Raw genomic sequence first — 13427 nt, forward strand, 5'->3', positions numbered from 1 at the left:
AAGTAGAGGCAGGCTTGAAGGCAGCCCAGCTAAAGTCAGATTACATATAAACTGATGCCAAAAAGCACAGTGCCTTAGTTCAAATCAGTGGTGGTCTACAGGAGGGAGGATTCAGCATGGTCTACAGAAGTCAGAAAAGTCTTCATAGAAGAAACATGAGTTGCTCCAGGTCATGAATATTAGTATGTTATATTTATTTAATGTATTTTGCTCATTATTGAGGAAAAGATCATTCAAGTCAGATTTCCGCTCTTTAAATGAAGCAAAATAACTGGGTTCATTTGTTGGCTTATATTACGTCTTTTTTCCCATCTAAAATACTTTATCTTTTTATATGAAAGTTCCTTATTATTTAAGTTACTGTGTATTGAATAGGGGTGAAAAAAAATCCTTGAATAATGGATGATCTACCTCTTTGGTGCTCCCGCTGTTTAGAGTGTGTGTGTGTGTGTGTGTGTCTCCTCATAAGCCTTTGTACATTTATATGATACTGTATGTACCAGGCATGCAAATCTTGAAATAAGGGAAAGTAGGTTGCATCTCCCATCTAAATTCTTCTTAGTCCAAAGTCAGTGCTCTGGGAGCTATGAAACTCCATATTCATCAGTTAAACTTGCTACTTCTGCTGTGGTCATTAGTGGTTCAGGCAAATAGAAGAAAAAGTAACTTCCCTTTACCACATCCCCCTTTATATTATTTCCTTGATCGAGCACAGAACTATTTTGCCACAGAGAACTCTGTTGTTGTTGTTTTTTTCCTGTTTTTTTTTCTCCTCTTCACTCCTATAATGTCAGTGGTGCTGATGCAGCTGCAGAATTTGCATAGAAAGTTTCTCAATTCTGTAGTCAGAATACCAATCAGGTGGCCTCTTTCTAAGCATGTTTATTCTTTCTTAATTGACTCTTCACTTGCATGCTTTCATGCACAATGCATATCTGCTTGTATATTCTCAGCCATCTGTCAAACACTCACCAAGCCTAAAGAGTGGCCTCATAAGCCAACTTGAACACTATGAAAACATTGGTATGTGGCCCAATATTATAGAACTGTGATCAAAATCTTCTTTTTTAAAAAAAGCGACCAATAAAAATATATAACCCTAGAGTCTTGGTTGACTTACATTGATTATATTCATTAACATGTAAGTCTGCATTCACCAAGATAGAGCCAGCTATATATTTATGGTAAGTGACCTTTTAGCTATAAACAACTGCATTTATCCACTCCAACTGTAAGCAATCCTACATGATTTCCAGCCCATAGAAAGGAATCCACTTTGTCATTCTATTAGTAATTGCTACCCAGAGTAAGACTGGCTGATCATAAATTTTGGACTTTACTAATGAGAAGAACATTTGGAAATATACCCATGGGAAGAATAGGACAAAATAGTTTAAATTGAAAGTCCTAAAAAATCCTAGAAAAATCTGGGTTTGATGGTCACATACTCATAGATCATCTAGTTCAATTTCCCTTCTAGTGCTTTAAACAACTTCAGAAAATATCATTCAACAAAAGCCATATTGCTAAACTTGAAATATATTCAATGAAGATGTAACCTATTATCTCTCAATTCATTCCATAAAACTTAAAGTGCCGTCTCTCTGCCAGGACCTGTGCTGAGAGTTGGTAGTATAAAACTGAGGAAGGCTTGAGCCTCTGCCCTCCCACATCTCATCCCTTCCATTTCTAGCTACTTGTATATTTAGAAAGTGATTGCATTTATTTAGTAAAAATCCTCCCTAGAAGATCCAACGATCTTTGGTTTGCCATCTGGGAGTTATGCAGACAAGACAAATCTCTTCTTTATCTTGCTAGTCCTTTAGATTTGAAGACAGTTATATCCACTCTGAATCTTTTCTTTTTCAGAGGCCTCTGGTCTTGGAAAATCCAGGTTATTTTCCTTTGAAAACATTTTGATTTGAAAATGTCCACTTTCAAATGTGGGTTGCTGAACCTGATACAGTTTACTTTAGGCATGCATATCTGGACATGCTAGAAAAGACTGAAAAGAACACTTTAAGCCAGAAGTGTGGATTATTAATGGATTCTGCGTGTTTGTAATCATAGAATGGAAACATGATGATTTTTCTTAGACTGCATTCATTCCCCCAAGTCCTGCCATCTATTGGCCAGATAGTATCATAAATAGCAGAGTAAATCCCCTTAGCTAAAGTCCTTGTTTTCTAGGTCATATTGTTATCACCCTGGACATTTTTTATGACTTATATAACTCATGAATAATAACATACTCATCCTCAAGTAATAATTAAATCTTCATTTGCAATAGAACCTTTTGCTTTAGGGAAAAAGGACACTGCCTAATCACATAAACATGAAATGCATCTGTTCAAAATAAAACAGACATTTTTATAATGTTATGCATTTTTTAAAAGTTAAATAAGCAAGGAAAAAAGAAATAATGCTGAGTAAGGAAAATAAAAGGGAACAGAGTAAAACTTTGGTAATTTAAGCTGTTACTTTTTAAAAATGAGAATATGTATATATGCTATAATACATGCTGATTGCAAAAAATAATTTCAGAAAAATAATTTCATAAAGACAAGTATAAAGGAAAGAGAAAGTGAAGATTATCTGGTATACCATTAACATCAAATGCTTTTCATCATTTTCTTGACAACCCAGGACTACTGCTAACAATTTGATGTATGTCCTTCAGGACCCGTTCTCTCTCTGTCTGTGTATGTATATGTATACATATACATACACAGATGTGGGTGTAAGACTATAAACTGCAGTCACAATGGACACATTTAGTAGCTTGTTATCAAATAATTAACATAGTGTGAATAACTTTCCATCGTAAGTACAACACTATATGAATACTCTTAATGTTGATAGAATTATATAGAGGCACCATAAGAATTTTAAACTTCTTCTACTAACAGACATTTGGCTACTCTACAGTTTTTTCCCATTATAATCAAATATATGCACCCATATTTCTGCCCATTGTCTGATTATCTACTTGGGATAAATCCAGTGAAGGACAATCCTTGGCTCAAAAGGTAAATACAAATAAAAAATTTGATATATCTTGCCAAACCACTCTCTGGAAAGTTTAACAATCTACATTCTTCCCAGCAGTGTATGAGAATGCCATTCATCACATTTTCACAAGCCAATGGTTTCATTTTAATTTTCGAGAATTTGATTTTTGTTGAATCTACATTGCTTTGAGTATTGTAAAGGGTGAAAATCTTTGCATAAGTTTATTGGCTATTTATATTTTCTCTTGTAAATATGCTTTGTTAATTTTCCCATTAGTGTGGTAACCTTTTTCTTATTGATTACATAGAATATTAAGACTATTATGCCTTTGCTGTCATTTATACTGGAAATTTTATTTTTAGAGTTTGATTTTTAAATTTGTTTATGATGTTTCCCTCCCCTAGAATAGAAATTTTAAATTTGGATATAGTCAATAATATTAGTGGCCTCTGGTATCTTACAGTCTTGACAATAGTTAGCCATTTCCCAAGGTGGTCCATATAAGGCAGTTTCTCTATAACAGAAAACATGACTAATATAGACATGTGTTATTCTATTACCAGCTTTTAATTTCCTGGTCATGGGCTTAATGATTAATAATTTAAGATATTGATTTAGGTTCTTCAGTCTACACACCAAAATATTTTCCAAATATAACTTGGTGTAATTAATCAATAAAATAAAACTTTTCTCCTTTACATTAATTGATTTAGTGAACAATTATTGAACACTAGGTGAATGTATGTAACTCCTAATACTCAGAAAAACAGGAGAAACAATAATGCAAGTTACCCAGATCTCATGGAATTACAGATAGTAATAGGTTGCTTGAGATATCACTTTATAATTAGAAGTCAATTTCTAGGAGAGTGCATGCTGACAGTATTTTTGAGCAAGACATTTAATGTTGGGGAAATAACAAGTAAAAGGTAATGTAAGAGAAAGCACTTTTTATTCCTTCCTTCTTCTCTCACTTTTTTTTTCTGTAAGAAAAGTGTCTCTCAGACGAAGCTATGAGGGGATAGTAGGCATGGGTTGGTAGCAAAATGTCAGAGAACTTTTCAGGCAGTAAGAACAGCCTCATACTGCAAGGCAGAGGGAAATGAGCAAGCTGTAATTACGAAAAGGCCAACCTAGCTCAATCAGAGAACTGGTCACAGAGGAGCTGAGATTGATGCTCGTGGGCCAACAGATGGAAAGACTTGGGTGACAGACTCAAGAGTTGAGATGTCATGTGATCTGTGATGGAAATCATCTTTAAATTATGCTTCTGCCATTTATCAGTTATTTTGCTGGAGACAGATTCCTTGAATTTCTCTTAAAAGATTTATATTTAGAGAGAGATGATTATTTTTCTGTGCTTCGGAGAAAAAGGACTGGAGTGAAGTTTGATAAATTGTATATCCAAGCATCAACCATTTTCTTTAAATGATAGATTCTAAAGTCAGTTAGTCACACATGCCAGGTAGAGCAGGTAGAGTTATTTTAACACAACAATTTCTGATTGATTTTCTTTAGCAACACCCAATGTGAGTAGGTCAAACTACAAATTATGCCCTGTATGATTTTCTCTTCCAGCAGTTTGCTAATAGGATCATCCAACAAGAAAAAAGCCTTTTTCAAGATTAAAAACATCATCTGGATAAGTTTAGATTATTTTGATAGGTACATCTCAAGGGTAAACTGAAGAGAAAAAAAGATATCTTTATAGCTGTGCTTCAGTTGCCTTCCTCCTTTCCAAAATATGATCTAATGTGCAATGCTGTTTTGGTCTTTTTTTTTCTTAAAAGGGTGAATGTTTACATAAGTCTCATATTTTGTTTATTCAGGACACTATAACTTTATAGTTTAAAGAAAGAAAATAAAATTTATGTTTTTATATGGTTATTTTCTGCCACAAAGCCAACAATGTTTAAGTATAGTGTCATTAACACCCACAATCTGTGTGGGTTTTGAAATAAAGAAGGAAAAAGTGTTTTATTTTGTTTTTGCTATAGGAATAAGTGCTCAGAACATGAAATTATATACAGTTGACATTCACTGACTTTAGAGAGGTCCTGCATTTATTGACCTTAAGTGGTATTATTTCGGGTTATGAAAGGCTGCCAAAATGTGACTCTAGTCAAGGTATGCACTTAGGCATATTTATGATTTTCTTTAAATATCTTTCTAAGTACATCATATTTACTATAATCAGATTCTGCTACAGAACCGCTTTCAAAAACAGGGCCTCCACCAATGGCTGCACAATCTGTACAATACACAACTCCATTAAACGCATGGACTGCAATGTGAATGGTGCCCCTGGAGCTGTGCAATGGGGCTTATGTGAAAATGCCCATGCTGCAAAATAAAATATTGAAACAGATTGAGTGAGTTGGCTTAAATGATTTCAAATAAAGCTATACCTATCTATCACATTTTGTAAGTTAGAGAAATTATTAAAGCAGACTTAATCTTATGTTTTTATATCCAAACACAAATGTGTGTATATGTGTGTGTGTATTGAAATGCATACATAGGATATAACCTTTGAAAATACAAATGATCTAAGATTTGATGTGTTGCCACTTTGGTGAAATTAAGCTGAATAAATATTTTTACAATATGATAAATATGCATAATTCATGATAGAAATTTTATTTTCTTGGGGAAAATTTGGGATGTTATAGCACCACACCAGATTTTTACTCTATAAGTGACTTTTTAGTAAACCTAGTTTATATTGAAATTTTAAATATGGTAGCAACACACTTGTAAAGCACTTAATTTTATGGATTGAGAGTTCACATATTTTTTCCTATGCAGCCTTTCGTCTTGTAAAAACCCAGATGAAGTCACTCTGTCTATCAATATGTTAATAAGTTTGTTTATATGCTGCACTTAATTTACAAAATGTGCCTTAGTATTATACTTCTTGGGAATGAACTAAGGAACAATTTTATTATTGTACAAAAATATGTGAAGACATTCACATTGTAAAAGACTAACATTAAATCTGAAATATACAGAATAAAATGTCCCTTTTCACATCCTATTCCATTCCTATTTCCACCCAACTACCCAAAAGTAAGCCATATTAATTGTTAGTATAAATTCTTTTGGTTTTTATACAATCACTTACATGCATATACATGTCTACATATTTTCATGTTTATTTGCTTTTAAAAATAAATGGGAACACTATTCATATTGTTCTACTTCTACACTTTTTAAATTAAGAATATATTTTAGAGATATTAACATAACCATACATAGGAATCTACTACATTCATTCTAAAGACTTGATAGTTTTTTATAGTGTGACTATACTTCATTTTATTTAAATGAATGTACACAAGAAGTATTTATTGAGTACTTCCTTTAAATAAAGTATTTCCCTTCTGATTTACCTTCTGCAATTTTTAGCTGTAATAAACCATGCTTTGATGAATATTCAGGTAGGAAAAGCTTTATATAATATGAGTACATATGTCTACAGAGAAGATATTTAAGGAAGAAAGATATTCACATTCACAAAAACTTTATAGATTTTGCCAATCTGCTCTCCACAGTGGCTTTACAAATTTAACCTTGCACCAACTAAATACAGCTATGTTTTCTTGCATCCTCATTAACAAGGTATTAATCCATCTTTTTACTATTAGCTAATCTTATATTTAAGAAATACATATTTTTTGCAGGTCCTTGATAACTATTACGGTTGGATATCTTTATATCTGTTTATTGGTAAAGTATGTTATCTGTTCATATTCTTTGCCCATGTTTCCGTTGCCTTGTTTGCCTTTTTCTTATTTTATCAAAGAAACTATTTGTGTATAAAATATTTTTGGGCTGGAATCGGTGGCTCACACCTGTAATCCCAGCACTTTAGGGGGCTGCAGCTGAAGGATCACTTGAGGCCAGGACTTCAAGATCAGCCTGGGCAACAAAGTGAGACCCCCATCTCAACCAAAAAAATAAAAATAAAAAATTAGCCGGGTATGAGGGTGTGTGTCTGTAGTCCCAGCTACATGGGAGGCTGAGGTGGAAGGATCACTTGAGCCCAGGAGTTCAAAGCTGCAGTGAGCTATAATCACATGACTGCATTCCGGCCTGAGCAACAGAATGAGACCCTATCTCTAAAATGATGAAAAAAAGAATTGACCTTCATATGTTAATTTGCAAATATTTTCTCCCAGTGACTTAAAAAATTTTATTCACAGTATTTTTCATCACATCTTAAACAAATGTATATGGCCAATTCCACATTTAAAAATATTTTCCTTCATATTTTTCTCATATTTATTACTATAGTTTTGCATTTTAAATTTAGTACTTCAGCTGATTTTATTGTTCCATCTTCCTCCTCTCTTAGCTTAGCATTATCATTTATTCAACGCTTCCCCCAAGGATATAATATGCATCCTTGACTTATTAAATATTTACAAGTGAGTACTTTTACTTTCCTCAAACAATGGGAAGGGCTTAGAAAACTAACCCACTTACCTTGCTGTCAACTTTTATGCTATTGTCATTGTGTATTTTAAACCTCACAAAACATTTTGTGCAACACATTTGATATTTATTTAGATTCATCGATCGATCTATCCATCCATCCATCCATCCATCCATCTTAATCTGTCCCGTTTCACTTCCTCTTCATTCCTTTCTATTTCCTCTCACTTTCTGTTTGGAATCATTTTCTTTACGCCCGTAGAGCACCCATTAGTATTTCCTTTAGTGTGTTTCTGTTTGTAATAAATGTTCTTATTTTTTTAATCTAAAAATCCCTCTATTAAAATCCTCATATTGTCTGTTCATATTCTTTGCCCATGTTTCTGTTGCCTTCTTTGCCTTTTTCTTATTTTATCACAGAAAGGGTTTTTTTCTCGGAATGAAGTTCTAGATTGACAGTTATTTTCTTAGGACAATTTGAAATTACTTCATGGTCCTCTGGCTCTCATTATTACTGTTGAGAAGTTGACTGTCAGTCTTATTGTTACTTCTTTGAAGGACATATGTCTTTTGTTTTCTATGGCTGGTTTTAAGATTGTCTTCATCTTTCATTTTTAGAAATTTTACTATAATATGCTTAGGTATGGATTTACATGTATTTTGGGTTCAAGTAATATGTTTGGTGTAGATTTACATGTATTTGGGGTTCAAGTAAATCCTAAATCTATGTCCTAATGGTGTTGGTTAGTTCTGGAAAATTAATGCTTCACATGTGACTTCTATCTTCTCATTCTAGAATTGACTTTTGTACTCTCATTATACCTTTTACTATATCCATACTCTCTTACCCAGTTTCTGTGTTTATCATGCTTTTGCATCCCCATGCTTTATTTTAGATTTTTTCTTTTGATTTATCTTCCACTTTACCAATTTTTCTCTTCAGTTATGGACTAACTTGTTAAACACATCCATTTGGTTTTTAATTTTTATTGTATTTTTCTATTACAGAACATCCATTTAATATTGTAATCTTTTTTTATCTGCTAAAATTTATATATTTTACATATTTTTTATTTCTTAAGGATAATTATTTTCAAGTACATGACTAATTACTCCATCATCTGTAGCACTTGTGGTCTATTTTTGTTTTCTGTGTGATTTTTATTATATGACAAACACTGGTTATGAAAAACTGTTGATACAATCTGGAGTGTAGCATGATTTTATTTTACAGAGGAAGTTAACAACACTATACACAGCTAACCTAAATCCACCAGAAATGGAGAACATTTGGAATTGAAGTTCAGTCCATGGTAGCTAGGGCTGATCTCCTAAAATGTGGTCTTGTGCAGACCCAACATGCTACCTGTAAAATTTGCTATTCTCCTCCCCCTCCAATTTTTGTTCTCCTAGCTCCACCTGTCTACCAAAGCTTCACTTCTCAGCTTTTAAGTCTCTTAGCCACCTTTTCCAAACTTGTAGATGCCCATAGGTAGAAAGCATTTCTGAGTGTCAGGCTCATAATCTTTTTTGAGCTTTGCTAGCTGAGCTTTCAAACATTTAAGTCTTAAAAAAATCTTGTCCAATTTTTCTAGTTGTTCTCAGTGGAAGTGTTGACCAAATTATAGTTTGCCATTATGGAATAGGTCTTCCATTATGGGAAATGAATCTGTTAATAAATTGGATTCATTTTTAAGTTTGGTATAAGGTAAAAATCTAATTTCTTTTAAACAAACACATAGCCAATTATCCCAAGTAATTGTACATGCCAATTTACTAAATATTTGTATATGCCACACACTAAAAATCCATGTATGCACAGGTTTATTTCTAAATTTCATATTTAAGAAAAATAAACAGTAATAACTAAGTATTAAAAAGAACTATGAGAAAGTATTGCCATACTAGATAACAAGACAGTTGATAAAGTTGTGGCCTCTTCCTCCATCTTCCAGGCCAACAGTGTGACATCTTCGAATCTCCCTTTTTCTGATTCTGATCCTCCTGCCTTCCTCTTTCTCTTATGTGGAGATTACATTGATCCCACTTCAGTAATCTAAAATAATCGCTCCATCTCAAATTCATTAACTTAATCAAATCCGCGAAGTCCCTTTTACCATGTAAAGTAATACACTAACAAGTTCCAGGAACTTGTTAGTTCCTGCTGGGGCAGGCCCCTACCTCCTCCATGAAAGGTTGTTAATTTAAAAACAGGTATTTGAACCAAGGGTTAGCAAACACTTCTAAAATGTCATAAAATACTTTCACTAATCCTTTAAAATGCCATGAGTGGCCTAATTCGTGAAGACCCAGTATCATTCTCTTAAAGATTTTTTTTATTGCTCTGGTCAGCTTGGGGAAAATACAAATGACAATGGAAAATAAAGCAGCCAAGCCTGTCTACTTTCTCCACTTTATCTTTCCATAGCATAAATGTCACCTAAATATATCCTTACAATATAGAAGAAAGGCATGATTGTGTAATTAACAAAGGAAAAGGGAGTTCTTTCTGAAATTTTTTCTTGATCACTCTCAATATCAACTTATGCTGTTATTGAAGCCACTATCATTTTCCCAAAGTTTTGCTTGAATAGATGAGATAGGATTGTATTCCAAACTGATAATTATTGCAAGGGCTGTCACGTGATATGATGTAATTCTGAAATGGAAACATTTTTCAGTGAAACTTTGTCAAGTGACACCTAATTTAAGCTACAGTGTGAGGAGACTGCAAAGAAGTAATTTTTATGAAAGTCAGAAGCAAAAAGGGTTCCTTGTTTTCTGGCAGCTCACTTTTAAAAGTCTAGCATTAGAACAAGTACCCAAATGAAGAGTGAGTAATGGTGACTGAGGTGTTTATGAAGCAAGTAATTTATAAATCCCAGAATAACAATACCCAGGAAGTCAGAATAGCTGGCGTGTTCCATGTGGTTCTTAATATCAGGAAAATTACAAAGATAATGTGAATATCCTGTTACTTACTGTTTATTTCTGATTATGGCCACTCCTGTCCCTGGTACTTCTAGGAGGCAACAAAGCCCCTTAAAGTAATTGTGGACCTACAGAAGCACTATTTCTTTAATGGCATCTTTAGTGTTCTTAAAATGATTTCCTAGAATCTACAAGGAACTTAAACAAATTTACAAGAAAAAAAACCAGCAACCCCATCCAGAAGCGGGCGAAGGATATGAACAGACACTTCTCAAAAGAACACATTTATGTGGCCAACAAACATGAAAAGAAGCTCATCATCACTGGTCATTAGAGGAATGCAAATCAAAACCACAATGAGATACAATCTCACACTAGTTAAAATGGTGATCATTAAAAAGTCAGGAAACAACAGATGCTGGAGAGGATGTGGAGAAACAGGAACGCTTTTACATTGTTGGTGGGAGTGTAAATTAGTTCAACCATTGTGGAAGACAGTGTAGTGATTCCTCAAGGATCTAGAACCAGAAATACTATTTGACCCAGCAATCCCATTACTGGGTATATACCCTAAGGATTATAAATCATCCTACTATAAAGACACATGCACACATATGTTTATTGAAGCAGTATTCACAATAGCAAAGACTTGAAACCAACCAAAATGCCCATCAATGATAGACTGGATAAAGAAAATGTGGCACATATACACCATGGAATACTATGCAGCCATAAAAAAGGATGAGTTCATGTCCTTTGCAGGGACATGGATGAAGCTGGAAACCATCATTCTCAGCAAACTAACACAGGAACAGAGAACCGAACACCGCATGTTCTCACTCATAAGTGGGAGTTGAACAATGAGAACACATGGACACAGGGAGGGGAATATCACACACTGGGGCCTGTTGGGGAGTGGGGGGCAAGGGGAGGGATAGTATTAGGAGAAATACCTAATGTAAATGACGGGTTGATGGGTGCAGCAAACCACCATGGCATGTGTATACCTATGTAACAAACCTGCACGTTCTGCACATGTATCCCAGAACTTAAAGTATAATAAAAAATAAAATAAAACAAAATAAAGTAAAAACATGTTTTCCTACTCAGAATTCATTTCTAGGAATTACAAATATGTGATTATAAGTAAGTTTGTTTGAAAGTGTCTCCAGATAGACCTTTCATTGTAGAACTGCTGTCCTATGCACTGAATTGTTTATGTAGTATTAATTGAGGGGTTACTGTATCCTACATTATACTATATGCTGTAGTAGAAAAGCAGCAGATATCCTTGTCTTCAAGAAAATTACTGTTGAGTTGTAGTAACTATATCAACCCACAGGAAACAATTAGGAAACCATATAACACAGTGAATATTGGTATGCTTATTGGTGCAACAGTAGCCCAAATTCAGCAATAAGAGATCAGTTGGCACACAATAACAGGATTGATTAGAGAGTTTGTCTAAACCTTTTGTTTGAGATTATGATGCAATTAAGGTAGGTTTGATCCACTGAGGAAGTGGGATCTAAATTAGGTCTTAAACAATGAGTAGAATGAAAAAAAAATGTGAAATTAGAAGGGATTTCACTGAGTTATCATCACCTTTACTTTATATAATTATTCTTTTTTGCAAATTACTAGTTGTTTTTTTCTGATTTTATTTGTATGAAGACATATGTACCTTATCCAATTGAACTTTGTCAAATAATCCATAAATACACAAAGTATAAATGATTAACAATGCTTTTAATGCCAAAAGACAGCTTATTTTCCTAATCCAAAGATCACTTTATATAATTATTCTTTTTGCAAACTACGAGTTGATTATATTAACACTTGAATAATCTTGACAAGAAGTTGCTTTAAGCAGTTAAAGATCCAGATGCTGATCAGCATGCATTAAGTGATTCTGCTTAATTTGTTCCATCTAGATAAATTACTTACCTCAGTTCCTATCACAATTTCTTCCCTGGCAGAGTAGAACATAAACTCATATAGCTTGTAGTGTTGAAATAAGCTGAAATATAAAATAAATGTGCACTCTGATAAGTTGATTTCAGAAAAAAAAACACAATATGTAAAGACATTTATTAAAGGAAACTTCATATTGACCAAACTAATGCTATCAGACACTAAAATAGACTTAGCATCCTCCTTTATTCCAAAAGAAATTGTCGGGAAATGCTAAGAAATTAAGAGTTTTATTATTTAAGGAAAGGACAATATAACATAGTACCTAGAATAATATCAGTAAATCCATCTGTAATGAGTGGGTAAGTTAAGAATAAGGGAGAAATTAGATGGCTTCTTGACTTTTCCTAGCTTAAAAGCAAATAATGCACCATTCCTAAATAACATGAAACTTTACATTATTTGCTGTTTTGCTGCAAACAGGAGTCAATTTCCTCTGGTACAAATGGCACTGAATTATATAATCTACCTCTATGTCAATTACTTCTCACATTCTCAAACTGTTTCAAGATTAAATTAATCTATAATAATACCTGAAAAATGGCGCATGAACTAAAATCCATTTAGAAAATGTCTGAGTTTTCTGCAGAATATTCGTTCATACATGAAAGGGAAAAATTAATTTAAGAAAGATCATTTCTTCAGTTCTTACCCTAAAGACTAGGTGGTCAGCATACAAAAACTATAAAGAACCAAAGGATAGGAGGTCCTTAAAACAAGTATTCTAGTAAGTTTAAGGAGCAATGCATTATTAAGAGTTAAAAATTTACTGAAGGGCTGACTTCTAATATCCTGTTTGTGATAATATTTGAATTTTTCTAGTTCTCTTCCTGCTGGTTGAGAAAATTAATAGACTCATAATACAGCAAAATGCCCAAGAACAAAAAATTGTCTTAGTGGTTTCTCTTTCACTCTGGTGCCTTTTGCTATTTAAGGAAATTGATTTTAATATAACTGAGAAATTAACATTTGCAAAATGTAGCTACAGAGCATGTATAATAATGGCTTCTCCTGGATGTTGTAATGGATCAAAGTTTCAATTCATTTGAAATCAATGAAGAAATCCTCAGGCA

The 13427-nt window shown here is 33.4% G+C and overlaps 1 protein-coding gene across 8 annotated transcripts in view; it reads right to left on the reverse strand.

The window, feature by feature from the left end:
* CABCOCO1 (ciliary associated calcium binding coiled-coil 1) overlaps positions 1-13427 on the reverse strand; it is a 101845-nt gene that overhangs the window by 62571 nt on the left and 25847 nt on the right. For 7 of the 8 annotated variants that reach the window (XM_019034472.3, XM_055353264.2, XM_019034473.4 and 4 more), the window contains one exon: positions 12328-12400. In XM_019034472.3, the coding sequence (XP_018890017.1) occupies positions 12328-12400 (73 nt within the window). Of the gene's footprint in view, positions 1-866; positions 2006-12327; positions 12401-13427 lie in introns of those variants that run through there. The other variant, XM_031015406.3, reaches the window with a different exon arrangement.

Source organism: Gorilla gorilla, chromosome 8 (genome assembly GCF_029281585.2).
Source record: "Gorilla gorilla gorilla isolate KB3781 chromosome 8, NHGRI_mGorGor1-v2.1_pri, whole genome shotgun sequence".
Lineage (NCBI taxonomy): Eukaryota > Metazoa > Chordata > Mammalia > Primates > Hominidae > Gorilla > Gorilla gorilla.